The 15,218-nt window shown below is 44.8% G+C and overlaps 1 protein-coding gene across 1 annotated transcript in view; it reads right to left on the reverse strand.

Annotated features, from left to right (window-relative positions):
- Positions 1 to 15,218, reverse strand: part of Ark2c (arkadia (RNF111) C-terminal like ring finger ubiquitin ligase 2C) — a 104,087-nt gene that overhangs the window by 6,013 nt on the left and 82,856 nt on the right. The window contains exons 3-6 of the mRNA XM_055622543.1: positions 13,828 to 13,938; positions 4,817 to 4,946; positions 3,508 to 3,612; positions 3,141 to 3,236 (exon numbers count right to left, since the gene is read on the reverse strand). Coding sequence (XP_055478518.1) covers positions 3,141 to 3,236; positions 3,508 to 3,612; positions 4,817 to 4,946; positions 13,828 to 13,938 — 442 coding nt within the window. The remainder of the gene's footprint in view (positions 1 to 3,140; positions 3,237 to 3,507; positions 3,613 to 4,816; positions 4,947 to 13,827; positions 13,939 to 15,218) is intronic.

A 15,218-nucleotide genomic window follows, 5' to 3' on the forward strand; every position in this document is an offset into this window, starting at 1 on the left:
TTCTTTCTTTCTTTCTTTCTTTCTTTCTTTCTTTCTTTCTTTCTTTCCTACAATTTATCCCAACTGTAGACCCCTCCCTCAGTGCCTCCCAGTCCCACCCTCTTTTTAACTTTGATCATCTTGATATTTTGTTCTCCTTGGCTTTTCAATACAGGGTCTCACTGTATAGTGTTAGCTGTCCTGGAACTCACCATGTACACCAAGATGGACTCAAGCTCAGAGATCCACCTACTCCTGCCTCCCGAGGTCTGGGATTAAAGGCTTGTGCCACCATACCCAGCTTGACAACCTTAATTTAAAATTTTATGTTTTGCTTTTATTCCTCTTCCTATTTCTTATTCCTTTCATATATTTCTATTTTAATGTCTATATTTTCTATTTTTATTATTAGTTAAAATATACTATTGTTTTATATTGTTTTAGACTCTGTTAAAATTTTTAAAATTGTTCTGGCATTTTATTTGTGTCTCAAAGTTTATGAAAATTTCCTTATCTTACATTTTTCCTATTCCTTCTCTACAATATTTTCCCCTTGATTTTCTCTTGCATTTTAATGCTGTTTTTACCAGAGCCTTTTAGCTCACTGATTTAGCACACAGAGCTCATATATTTAGATGGTTCCCACTTGGTGGAATTGTTTGGGATGGATTGGGAGGCACAGCCTTGCTGGATGAGGTATGTCATTGGGGTTGAGCTTTGAGATTTCAGAATGATGTGTGCTGTTCCTGGTGTGCTCTCTCGGCCTCCTGATTTTGGATCAAGATGTGAGCTCTCAGAGGGTTCTGTGGCCGTGCCTCTGCTCTGCCACTGTGGACTCTAATGTCCTGAAACCATAGGCCCAATTAAACACTTTCTTTCGTAAGCTGACTTGGTTTTGGTGTTTTATCACTACAACAGAAAAGCAGCAAATACAGAGACGCACATTTGATGATTCATGCTCTCTGATGCTGACACCTGACTGGGGGAAAGAGTCTCCAGGAATGGTGGTTTGCATTTGCCATTCCTGAGCACCAGGTGGGTACCAGGCCCCGTGTATGGAGCCACGTCACACCATGCATCCTGAAGCAGCAGCCATGTTGAAAACAGAAGGAAAGGGCCACAGCCCACAGTCACTCAGCTATACTCAGAAGAACTGAAATGCAAAACTGGCCACCTGACTTCAGCGCCAAGTACTTTCCCTTACTGCTGTCTCGGGTCTTGTGAGAGCTGATGAAGGCCTCTGGGTGCACCATGATAAGTCCTAAACCACCCAGAATTTCCCTAAATTTGCTTAATTTTGATGTGATATTAAACTTCTTGGGTACAGCAGTTTTAGGTTACAAAACACTAAGCAACAGCATGTGTTTCCAACCCCACTACAGGAACCAGAGGAAGCTCTGAGCGATAAAGTCCTTGGCAAGTGTGTATTATGACATATGCATACACAGCCATGTCAAGGATGCTGAAGAGCCCAGGCCCATGGGGCAATTGGCAAAGCTGTTACCCATGTAGCCCAGGCAAAGCTTCTCTTCACCAACGTGTGCAAGGACGGCAGCGCCAGCCTCTCTTCCTCTTCTATTCACTGCTTGAGCTGCTCACCTACAGAGACCTTCTGCCGACACCAGCCAGCCCCTCCCCCTGTGCATAGTAAACACACTGAGGTTCCAGGCTGGATGGTCATGTTAGAGGACCCCACCCAAACCCAGCTTCACTGTATGGGTGTCTGTCCTTCCCTCATTCCCTCACTCCCCAGGCAGGGGGGGCCCGAGCCATGAGCAGGATGTGGCCCTACCCCACAGCTTCTCCTTATATGAATATCTCACATTACACAGTAAACTGTGACAAACGATGAACCAAAACTGACCATTATTAGCCAAAGTCCTTTAGTTTCCACGAGTTACGGTTTGGATCTGAAATGTTAGCTTTGAGAATCAACGGGACCCTCGGGGAGTTGGGCTTATTAATTGATTAATCCACCGATGCACTCCTAATTTGATGGCATTATTTGGTGGGGTGACCAGGAGGTAGGACCTGGTTGGAGGAAGTAGGTCGTTGGGGTGTTCCCTGGAAGAGTATGTTCTCTCCCCAGCATCTCTGTGCTCTCTCTGCTTCCTAACTACCAGGCCTCAGCACAGGCCCAGAAACAGAGCCAAGGATCCATGGACAAAGTTCTGAAACTCTGAACCCAAATGAATCTGCCTTCATTAAAGTAGTTTTTAACTAACCTGCTAGGTTTTTTTTTGTTTTGTTTTGTTTTTGTTTTTGTTTTGTTTTGTTTTGTTTTGTAAATGCATAATGCCACCTGTCTAGATCACGATGCCACACAAAATAACTTTCTACACTAAAACAATTCCTGGCACTCTTCCTGACCTTCCTCCCACAATGGCAATCGCTGATTTTCTGATTTTTTAAAAACTTTTTCTGCAGTGTTTTCCAGAACATCATATAGTTCAACGTATACCATTTACAGCCTGTGGACCTCTCTTCTTTCACTCTCTAGTTTATATTTAAGCGCCCTCCACATCTTTTCGCAGCTTATTTCTTTTTGTTGTAAAATAATAAATCACTGTGAATGTTTACTTACCTCTTAAGGAGCATTTGGCTTTTTTCCAAGTATTCACGTGTTTCAATTGAATTAATGTTTTAAGTGCTCAGATTGCTGGGTAATAGCCCTACACACAGATTCTACTTGTCAGGCCAGTGGGGACAGCCATAACTCTGCAACTTTCAAGTGTCCCCAGAAGAGCCTGGCTCCACACAGTTCAGAGGTCCTCTCTGCCTATTTGTCCTTATGCGATTAGGCTTGGAATTATTTTCTAAGGTGAGCGTGAGCCTTGTGTGCAGAAGCAGCAGTGCCGACGGGACTGATACAAGCACTGACGTATCTGTTCACCTACACGTGCACAGCTACACGCGTGACCGCTCTAGCCAACCCCTGAACACTCAGCCTTTGTCGCTTCCCTGTAGAGAGGCCTGACCACATCAGATGTGGGCCAATGAGAAGATCCTGAGGCACCTGCTCAGCTGTAGAGCGTCTAACCAGAGCTAAGGCTCCTGGGCCTGCAGAGTGTCCCCTGCAGAGAGCCAGGCTGCTTCAAGCAGACAGCTGACAACCCCCTTCCCCTCCCCCAACTGTGCAGCCAGCCTGACTGAAGCCTCACCTTCTTGTACTTGTGGGGGAAGGTGAACCTCTCAATGGTGTTCTGAACGGCTCCTCGGGTCACGTTTCCCAACCTGTCCTCGAGCTGCAGCAGCTCCTGTAAAAAAACAGGCACATGCGCTCAGTGTGTACAAGTGCACACCAACACACATGGAGAGGATGAGCAAGGAGAGGTGAGTGCAGGGAGAGGTCACACTGCCAGCGTGAACGACAGACATTTCTCTCTGTGCTCTCTTTCTCTCTTGCTTTCCAGCCGAGGGCTTCCCACCACCCCCATCCACCCACCATCGGGGACAGGCAGAGAGAATGGCGATGAATGATAGGCAGCTGTCAACTAGTCAGTGTCGGCATCAGACAGGGCAGCATACCTCATAGCTCTCGCGAACAGCAGAGGTGTGTCGGCTAGGATTTAGTCCCTGGAGAGCAAGGAAGTGAAGCTGGGGATACGGGTAGTTTCGAATTTCATGGACAACCTGAGAAGGAGGAGAAAACAGTTTGGATGGAGCGAAGATCCTGGCTTCTCCTGGGACCCAAGGGCAAGTCCTCCCGCCAGAGCCACAAGCCAGCACAGCCTTGACCTGCTGCAGTCAGCAGGGCTGTCCCTCCCGCTCTTATGTTCTACCCTATTCACGAAGAGCCAGGCTTGCTCATAGACGCTTCGGGAAGGGACGCTGACCCTGACTGGGCACCAGCTGCATGGCAGCAATGTTCTGAGCACTTCCCTGCCCCACCTGACGACAACTGCTGTGCAATCATAACCCATTGTAATCCCCATTTTACTGATGGGTGACTAGGCACACACGTAGATTAACTAATCAGCTCGTGCCACACAAGCAAGTGACAGAGCCAAGGTGCTTGGCTCCGACCCAGGCAGCTGAGTGAAGGAAGCCTGCTGTACTATCTCTAAGAGCAGCAGGATGCCCAGGTCAGCTCCAGGGCCGAAGACAAAACAAGTCAGCAACTGAAGTAAATAGCACTGTAATTCAGTGTCTCTCAGTAAAAACAACATTCTACAAACCCGCAATGAGCAAATATTAGTCTGTTAAGTCTACAAACTCTGGTGGTTTGAATAGGAATGGCCCCATAGAACCATATCTTTGAATGCTTGGCCCACAGGGAGTGGAGCTATTGGGGGTGTGGCCTTGCTGGAGGAAGTGGTGTCACTTAGTAAGCTCAAGCTAGGCCTGGTGCTTACTAGATCCTAGACCCTGCTGCTGCCTGAGGATCAAGATGTGACCTCTCAGCCCCTTCTCCAGCATCTGCCTGCACACTGTCATGTTTCCTGCCATGACGGTAATGGACTAAACCTCTGAAACTGTAAGCCAGCCCCAAATAAATGTTTTCCTCTATAGGAGTTGCCATGATCTCTTCATAGCAATAGAACCCTACCTGAGACACAGACTCCAGGCCCTAACTTGCTTAACCCATCCCTGTTTTATTCGCCTGGCGAGGAGCCAGCCCACCTTCCATCGAGCTGCTCCCCTCAGGCACTGGGACCTAACCTCTCTGGGGCTCAGTTTGCCAGCGTTCAAGGTGGGTATAATGCCTGACTGTATGGGGTTACTGGAGAAGGAAGGAAAATAGGAAGTAAGGAAGTACTGACAAGGCAAGGCTGGCTAGCTACTAGCGGCAGTAGGTAGAGAGGACGTTCAACCCCCTCAGGACTCTGGCACTCACCATCTGCGTAGACGAGGAGTTCCTGGGGAAGTGGTGCATTCGAGGAGTTGCTAGGTAATGCTGATAGTGCTGAGGGATGGGCCGCACCTGGAACTGGGCAGGACTCAAGCCGGCGTCCACACTGAGATCCCTGCGGGACACAGCCAGTGAGCCACGAGGTGGAGGAGGCTCCACCACGGGGCAACGTCACAGCACACGCTGCCAGCTTTGCCCCTCTGCGTGGGAGAAAAAGGCGCCGATAACCCCTCTAACAAGTTGCTTGCCTGCAACCAGCCGTCTCCTTGTCCCTCCTGAACCCGCATGGAAGACCTTTCAGTCTGAGGCACCTGGAACAGCCCAGACCATTAAGCTCTCTCCAAGGGAAAGTCTAAATGGAGCAGGTCAGGGACACAGCGCAAAAGAAGCAAGCACCAGGTTGAGGATGGGAAGCGACCATATTTTCACCTCTTGATAAAACCACAGCAGAGGGACCCCTCGACCGCTCATCCTACAGGCTGGAAAGTTATCCTATCCCACCCAGTCACATTCCTAAAAGTCTGTGGAAACTCACTTCACTTAAACAGAAGTTTCACTAAAACATTTTCGAATTTGATGGAAACTATAAACCCACTGGCCCAAAATGATCAAAAATGTCAAAGAGTAACACAAAGGAAACCACCTCAAAGTACATAATAATCAAAAATTTTAAAAATTAATACAGATGAAAGTTTAAAATAAACCCAAGATTAAAGAGAAAGGTCCCTCTGGTATAGAAGGTGGTATAGAAGCTATCACAGACTTCCCATTTAAATGAAGTAGCCGGGAGAGAAAGAGATGGCATCAATAAGAAAAAAAAAAAGCTATCAGACACAAAGTCTGCACCCAGCAAAATTTATTTTCAAAATGAAGATAAAGTAAAGTTTTTTTCAGATGAGCAAGGCTGAGGAGAAGTAATGGACCAGCACCACAAAAAATAGTAGAGAGCGGTGTACAGACAGAAGAAAAATGGTGCCAGGCAAAAGCTTAGGTGAACACAAAGAACAAAGAGGAATTGGTGGCTAATGAGAAATGGAGATAATTTGGGGTCTGTGGAGAAAATGCACAGAGATAAAATAGAACATTCTGTCATAACCAAAAGCAGAAACGTTATTAATGTGTGCCAGGGTCATGGAAGAAGGAGCCCTCCAGAAGAGGCTTTCCCCAGCAGTCTTGGTCAATGCACATGTCAGTAACTATTACTGCAAAAAGATAATGAAGCCCATGAAACACATTTATATGAGGGCTGAGCTGAAGCTGAACAAAACCATCCTCTCTGAAGGATTCCAGGGGACCAGCTCTTTACCCGGAAGTCTAAATAGAAAGAATAAAAGCAAGCCCCAAGCAGCTGTCTTCCTTTCCCCGACTAAGGTACTTCAGGGTAACCAAATAGTTGATCAGGGTCATTTCTCATATTGAAGTTTCCCAGCAAGCATATGAATAAAGAATTATTAAATTACCTGTCACCAATTTGCATTTTCTAAAGAAATAAAAGACCCAGACAGAGATCATCAATTGCTGCCAACATTACAGAAGGACAAACAACCACACGGTGTACTTTCTGGTAGAAAAACACAGTGGTATCTCTGAAGCATTTCTGTTAAGAAAGCAGGGGAAAAGAGAGGAAGGGAGAAGAAAAAAGGGGAACAAAGAGGGACAGAGACGGAGATAAAGAGAGAAACTGGGATTCTTTTTATAGTTTCTTAAGATAGGGGCATAATCTGTCACCCAGGCCAAAAGAGAACTCAGTCTTCCTACCTCATCCTCCAGAATGTTAGGATTGCAGGCATGAGCCGCCATGGTGCCACTTTTGAGGAACATATGAAGTGGCATCAGGATGTAACAGTAAAATCTAGATAAGAGGAACGCTACAGGAGGAGAGTCTCATCACACACAGTGAAATCTCACACACACACACCACATACACTACACCCCACATACACACACACACACACCACACACCCCACATATATACCACACCTCACATATACACACACCACATACACCACACCCCACATATATACCACACACACACACACACACACACACACACACACACACACACACACACGAGAGAGAGAGAGACAGAGGGGGAGGAGGAAGGAAGAGGGAGAGAGAGAGGCATTTCTGCTTCCCGACAAGTTTTAAGGTAGCAGAGATTGTTTTTCTCCTCCACTGTAAGCCCCTGGAAAACTGGGCAGAATATCTACAATATCTGTTTTCAGACACCACATGAACCAGTGTAGAACTTTGATCCAAGTGACCCTGCAACTCACTGACCAAGAAGGCACATCCAAACCAGAGATACACCTGGCCCTTAAGCAGAGACTGGTGTTCTCTTGGGTTGGGGATGCGCTCTGTATTGCAGGGATCTGATTGTGCCACTGTATTCACCGCGCAGTGTTCTGAAGAGGAGGGAGCTGCATCAATGAGAACTCTGGAATTCTGCAGTGTTCCCTCGAGTCTCTACTGAATAACAAGTTATGTGTGTTTTTGGGCTGTGGGTCATGACCCTTTGGGGTTCAAATGACCCTTTCACAAGACTCACCCAAGACCATCAGAAAACACAGACTCACAATAGTAGGAAAATTACAGTTATGAAGTAGCAATGAAAATAATTTATGGTTGTCAGTCATCACAACAAGAAGTTAGGGAGGTTGGGTGACGGCCCACAGGTTGAGCAAAAGGCACCCATGGAAACAGTGTTTCCCAGAATTCAGACAGTTGATCAGTAGACTCCAGAACAATCTTTAAAAAAAAAAAAAAAAAAAAAAAAAAAAAAAAAAAAAAACTATTTATTTATTATTTATACAGCATTCTGCCTGCATGTGTGCCTGAAGGCCAGAAGAGGGCACCAGATCTCACTATAGATGGTTATGAGCCACCATGTGGTTGCTGGGAATTGAACTAAGGACCTTTGGAAGAACAGTCAGTGTTCTTAACCCCTGAGCCATCTCTCCAGACCCCCAGAGCAATCTTCTAATGGCAGCCCCTGAGCTCTGTTGGGGCAGATCTAGAGTAGCTGCTGATTTAGGGATATTTGAGATGTGCTGTAGTAAGACTCAACAAGCCTCTAAAGGCTCAAGCAGATCTACAAGCGCTACCAGAACAAAGCCCAACACCCCACAAATGACTGAAGCAAATCCAATTACTCAACAATCCATAGCTCATGATATTCATTTTTCAATAGAAAATAGCTGGTCATGATAAAAAGAAGGATAATATATCTTACAGCCAGGGGAAAATGAAACAATGAAACGCCCAGACACACAAGAGTGGCAATGACAGTGGAATAGCCATTATAACCATAACCAAGCTGGAGACTTCACTGGGGTGAGTGAAGAGCAGATTAGGATCAGTGATTTAAACACACAGCAACAACGACAATCTGAATGAGGCATGCATACAAAAAGGAAGAAAAAGTAAACCGCAGTGACAACGCTGGAGGAGCAGCCTAACGGGTAAACAGAGCCCCCTCCAGAGGGCCAAGGGAAGATAGAAGAAAGGAAACAGGTCAGAAAAACCTGCAGAAGAGTTTCCAAGACTGTTGAAAAGCAAAGGGCCACTGATTCAAAGCCCTCTACGTATTTCAAGCAAAAACAGAAAGAGGATCTCACCCCAAGATATATCAATTCCTAGAAAATGCTAACGAACATAAAATTCTAAATCCAGCCCAAGGAAACAAAAGATCCATGAACAGAGATAAGAATTTCAGATTCCCCACTGGGCATAAAGCAAGCAGAAAACATTGTAATGATATTCTTAAACAAACAAACAAAAAAGACTGTCAACAGAGAAGCCTGTATCCAGCAAAAAATGTCTTTCAGAACGAGGCAAAATAAGACATTTTAAGACAACCAAAATTGAGAGCACAGCTGACCAGTAAGACAAGAAATATAAGAAGTGCTCCAGACAGGGAAAAAAAAAAAAAAAGAACAGATAGAAACTTAGATCTACCCAGAGAAATAAAGCACTCTGGAGATGTAGAGCTTATAAGAAATATAGTAGTTTCTTTCCTCCGTTAATTTTTTCTTTAACATCTGATTAAAAGCAGATACTAGCAAATATTTTCTATAAAGAATCACATAGTGAATATTTTAGGTTTCAAGAATTATTCATTCTCTATTACAGCTAATCTTACTAAAAAGTAGTGACAAATCATTTGTAAACAAATAGTTCTAATAAAACTTTATTTAAAAAAACAAACAAAAAACAAGGATTGGGCTAATTTGACATATAGTCCATAGTTTTCCAGGACACTGGTTTAAATCAAAAATTAAAGTAATATATTGTATCAATTATAATATATGCACATATACACTTATGAATATATATATATATATATACCCATAGAAGAAGTAGCAAAGAATATAAAAGGAGAAATGTAAGTGTAGAGTTATTAGAATATGGTTCCATTTCACACAGAGCAATTTAATCTAGTTACAGTAGAATGACACTATCCTTGCTTGTAAACTAAGAACACTAATAAAATAAACAAAATAGTAACATAACTATGAACTAACGTTTATTCCTAACTATCAATCTAAAATAAGGCACACAACAGACAAAAAAAGACAAGGCAAACAGAAGCAAAGCACAAGACTAGATATAGCTCTAACTATATGGATAATTGCAATAAATATAAATGTTCTATATTTTTCTAGTAACACAGATGTTCATCTGGAAAACAACAGCCAACTATGTGTTATTTATTACATAAAAAAGTAAAAGGCAGCTGGGAATGTGACATGTTTTTAATGCCAGAGCTCAGGAGCAGAGGCTGGCCGATCTCTATGAGTTTGAAGTCTACCTCTAAAGTTCCAGGCTAGCCAGAGCTATATAACAAAACTCTGCCCTAAGCACATTTTTTTTAAGTTAAAAGAAAAGAAAGAGGAGGAAAAAGCAAGCACCATTGGAAGGAAGTCAGAATGGCTATGTTAATATCAGGCAAAGCAAAATTTGAACTAAGGAGCATAGATAGCCAAAGATAGAGAAACAAGACTGTTGGGTCAATTCATTTTGATGACATGACAATTACACGTCTTAGTAGGTGAGAAATATATATTCTACTATTTACAAATAAAAGTAAGTGAAAACAAAAACTTAAAAATGCAAAGAAGCAATAAGGGAGAGGGTGGCTGAGAGTACTTGCTGCTCTTGTAGAGAGCCCAGGTTTAGCTCCTTCACCTACACATCAACCAATAACCATCTGACACTCCAATTCTAGGGGATCTGACGCCCTCTTCTGGCTGCCATGGACCCTGCACACATGCAAGCACAATATTCAGACACATAAAACAATCTTGTAAAAAAAAAAATACATGATTATAGTTGTAGACTACAACCTCCTCCCAGAGTTCACAGAACAAACTAGCGAAATTAATCATAATGAAATTTAGAAAAAAAAATTTCTGTCCTTAAATAGAAAATCACAACTTTATATCCTTATGCTAGAAAAGAAGGAAGATAAGGTGGGTCATAAAAGTCCACTTTAAGAAGTTACAAGGGAGAAAAGGGAGAAGGAAGAGGAAGAGAAAAAGGAGATGGTAAGAAACATCCTTTCGGGGTGGAGACTCACCCAGCCAGGGATGAAGTTCACAGGCTTTTTCTTGTCAATGTTTGAGTTATAGTACAGTTACATTTCTCTCTTCCCTTTCCTCCCTGAAAACCTTCCCCACTCTCCTTAAAATTCATGAGGGTTTTTTTTCACTAATTTTTATTGTATTGATTTACTAAACCAGTATACCCCCTAGCAATAACCTATAAGCATTTGTCCTTATACCCACAGATATGTGCAGTCTTCACCCCTTATCAAGGAAACTTCTCTTTGCAACAGATGGAGACAGAAAGCCACAACCAATCAAAATGCAGTGTTGAGCCCAGTCCCAGCAGATACATCTACAAAATCGGGCTCTTGATAAGTGTGCATCTGACTTGTTCTTGGAGATAGCATTTCCTGTGGAAGCCATCATATCCCTTTCTCCTGTTGCCACCATCCCATGACAACCAAGTTTGGGGGTTCGCAGAAATAACCAAAGATGTCTTTTAGAGAATTTTTTATGGCCTCTGCTGCATATACATGATTCTTTTCCTTTGTATACAACCATCACGCATAAGTGTATTTCCACCGTCAGTTTTTGTAAGCTTGATGTGGTCTGGTTGCTTACTATGCAGTCTTAAGTTCTTCCCAGAAACCTGTCCCTCAAAGTGTCAGTACCATCCTTGGGCAATTCCAGACTCTGGAGCTCTCGGGATAGGAAGAGGGTTGCCTCTGAGAGAACAGCAAGAGGCCTTCATGGTTCATCATGCTTTACCTGTGGGGTCCAGGTGCCCACAGAACTCTCTATAGGTAGAGCTGGGCACAGCCCATCCTGGGAGTCAGAGATGCAACTAAGAGGCTAGAACTGACTCAGGGTAGGCCATGACAAAAATGGAGACCCCCGGCCGATGGCTCAAGTTCAGGGCCAGGTTTTAAACATGGCAGACAAGGGCGATCTCTGAGATTTATCTCCCAAGGCCTGATGCTCCCACTCACTCTTAGGGCAGGACGTGCACTTGGAGAACTGTTGGGAAGGGTATGATATCCCAAAGTAAGACCTGTATAGCCTTAAACTTGGGGCTGGACCAGGCCTGGGCCAAACCCTTAGAATGACTCAGAGCAGAACTCAGGAGCTTCCGATGGTATAAAGGAAAGGAGTGGGGGGGGGGTGGCTGTGGCAGAGAACCCCTTCCCTCCTAGGAGCTCCCTGCCGAGGATTAGAGGAGCCTGTGCTACACTGCACTTCCTATTGTCAAATTACCGCTGTCTGCTGGCAGGTGAGCACGCTTTATGGCTTCATCAAAGAAGATGGGGGTACAGCTAGCACGAGTGATGGGGAAAGGGGGAAAAAACCCTGCCTCACCACTGGGCCCACCCCTGCTAAAGCAGAGCTCATTGCAAGGGAGAAGAACCCATAGCCCCAGTGGGGATTGGACACGCAGCATGAGCCCACAGGTGGGGCCACACAGGGCAGTGAACAGTGTGGACCAGCCTTGCTGACCTTAGGTCTTCCTTTCTGGGGCAGCAGGGAATGGGCCCCCTGGGGGTGCGGAAAGGTTGGAATGAGAAAGATGGGTTTGGATAAGGAAGGTAGGGACTGAGCTGATGCGCCACACTGGCCCTGGCTCTTCTGTCCCCTGTGTGCTCTCACACACCTCCTGGACCCTGAGCTTGTGTTGAAGTCGCTCAGCTGCGAACAAGGGCTCTGGGTGCTCCGTGTGTGCTGAATTGAATCCAATTGAATTGACTTGACTGCTGAGGGACAGAATTTAATCCAGACTGCAATTAAATCTTCCTAATTTGAATCTGCTAATTAGGAAAAGGCTGGGCTGAAGTTGGCAGTAGTGTGATCCATCTTTTGAGAGATTGTTCCAGTTTAACAGAGAGTAGCTGAGAGTGCTCAGAGGCCGGGAGACAACAGAGCATGCTTACAACACTCTCTCTGGCGCCGAGAAGCATGGGAGGCAGTCAGCCACCAAGAACTGTGCTGTGCATCGTTCTCAGCTAGGGCGGAAGGGGCACCTGAACCCACCGTGACCTAACCAGCTTTCCTGGCCTGGTGGGTGAAAGGGGATACACTAGCATGTCAGCTTTTAAAAATACCATCCTTCTTTTCCATTGAGGAATATCCCACCCTGCCCCCAACCATCTTGTATTCTTTATCTAAAAGTTGCAAGAAAAAAAAACATAAAGAATTCCAAGATACACTTCATCTATACACCCCCAAAAGTCACCATTAGAGGCTCCTTGTTTCTCCCTGTGCGTCTCTCTACGTGCACATAACTACGCATATGTAAGTGTATGTACAAATGGGCACACGTAGGTAGATATGGGCATCCCTCTTTACCAAACTATTGCTGCCTAGCATTAACCCCTGAACAAAACTGCCGCCATCTTCCTGGCCCCAGCTGTGCATGCTTGCCCATCAGTCAGGAGGAGCTGTGGACAGTCCCTCAGCAGGAGGATGGAAAGGATCAGTGACACTCCCGGTGCTGCCACTGTGGGGTCACCCGGGCCCCTGTGAGCATCTCCTTGCCTGTGCACTGTGCACCCCAGCAAACTCACTGGTTCTCAAGGGTAAACTTCGGTGAAACTTTTCATTTCTCTTTTGGACCTTGAAGGGAGAAGGGAGACGCAGCTGTACAGCTACTCAGAAGTCCGCTGCAGGCATGATGTCCTTTCCTAACAAATACTCAGTGAGCTGCATGTGTTTATAAAGTACCTGAAGGGTCTAGCCGTTCCCTGTTAATACCAGACCTTTCCCAGCTACAGCTGGTAGTCACCAATGCCTGGAGTTGTATCTACCATCAAGCCCAGCAGTTGTCAACCTGTCCCAAGCACTCTTAGGAGTCTCTGAAGAGGCGGCAAAGTCCCAAAAGTTCAGGCAATGGAAAGGCTACATAAGGACCATCTATCTCTTAGACACAATATCCTGCATCTTTCTCTTTAACTGCCATCCACAGTCCTAAGCTTACCTCTAACACCCTGCTCTAAGTCATCCTTCCTACACCACTTTGCTTATTTGTTCTATCATTTCTTCGTGAATTCTTCCCTCCTCCCCTTCCAGGAAGTCTTCCTGACCATCCCAGCATCTCTGAATTCTCCTCCCAAGCTTTTTCTAGAGTCCACTGAGCTTGGGAGATGCTTCATATCCCTTCTTTCTGGCAGGAACATGAACTCTGGACCCCAGACCTGGGACAGGATAGCGTCCAGTTACACTGAGCTAACTCCTGTAACCAGGCCCAGTAGGTGACTGAAGTAGACTCCAAGGCTGAGTAGACTGAGGACTAACCTGCATCATTCAAAAGTGATGCAAAACAGAAACTCTATGGATATGGTGAACTCTCCCTCCCTCCCTCTTCCCCTCCTTCCCTCTTTCCCTCCTTCCCTCCCTTCTTCCCTCCCTGCCTGCTTCCCTCCCTCTCTCTCCTGTTCTCCTGGGTGTCTGAAGACTCACCAGTCAGTGCCCTCAGCCAGATACCGGGGCTGAGGTGTCTGCAGTTGGTGGCCAAAGTCAAAGCTGGGGTGGAGGCGGTGGGGGTGGACAGACACTCGATCCTGACTCCGCCTGTACAGAAAGAAAGAAGGGCCATTGTGCTAGGGGCTGCCTGGGCCAGCCAAGTTCCCAGGAGCTCTGAGTGGTGCTGCCTCCACCCACTGAGGATGCCCACTCTGCTTCTCCCCTCAGAACTAAAGTTCCCAAACGCCAAGGTATTTACCAGGGGAGCAGAAACTGACCACACCTATCAGGATCCCGAAAGAATTTTCTATCAGGCAACACACAGCCACACATTTACCTCAGAACTAGAGAGGAAACAGAAACCAAGGAACAAAACCCTCATCTACCAAAGACAAGACCAGTTATCAGCACCTAGAGTTATAATCTTCTCAAACCCAGATGCCTAGAGACCAGGGTGAAAACACAATCAGTAAGAGCTGGGACAGTATGTCTCTACTGGAGTCCAGCAACCCTACCACAGCAGGCCCTAAGCAACCCAACATAGCTGGAGCACAAGAAGGTGTCCTTAAAACAGCTTTTATGAGCATGATAGAGAACCTTAAAGAGGAAATGAATAAATCCCTTAAACAAAACTATGAAAAGACAAACAGCGGAAGGAAAGAAATAAAGCCATTCAAGACCTGAAAGTGAAAATATAATCAATAAAGAAAACCCAAACTAAGGGAAATCTAGAAATGAAAAATTTAGGAACTGGAACAAAAGCAAGTTTATCAATAGAATACAAGAGATGGAAGAGAGAATCTCAGGCATTGAAGACACAATAGAAGAAATGGATACCTTGGTCAAAAAAAAAAGTTAAATAAAAAAAAAAAAGTCCTGGCACAAACCAACCAGGAACTAGCACACTGTGAAAAGACGAACTCTAAGAACAATAGGAATACAGAAAGGAGAAGAAACCCAGGTCAAAGGCACAGAAAACATTTTCAACAAAGTCAAAGAAAAATTTCCTAACCTAAAGAAGGAGACACCCATCAAGGGACAAAAAGCTTACAGAACATCAAATAGACTGAAGCAGAAAGGAAATCCCCTCAGCACATAATAATCAAAACACTAAACATATAGAACAAAGAAAGAGAACCAAGTAACATATAAAGGTAGATCTATTAGCATTAAACCTGACTTCTCAATGGAGACTCTAAAAGCCAGAAGGGCCTGGACAGATGTGTTGCAGACTCTAAGACACCACATATGTCATTCCAGACTACTATACACAGCAAAACTTTCAATAACCATAGATGGAGAAAATGAAACATTTCATGCTAAAACTAAATTTAGGTAATATCTACCTACAAGTCCAGTTCTATAAAAGGTGCTAGAAGGTAAACTCC

The sequence above is a fragment of the Psammomys obesus genome, unplaced genomic scaffold (genome assembly GCF_907164565.1).
Source record: "Psammomys obesus unplaced genomic scaffold, mPsaObe1.curated_primary_1811, whole genome shotgun sequence".
Taxonomy (NCBI): domain Eukaryota; kingdom Metazoa; phylum Chordata; class Mammalia; order Rodentia; family Muridae; genus Psammomys; species Psammomys obesus.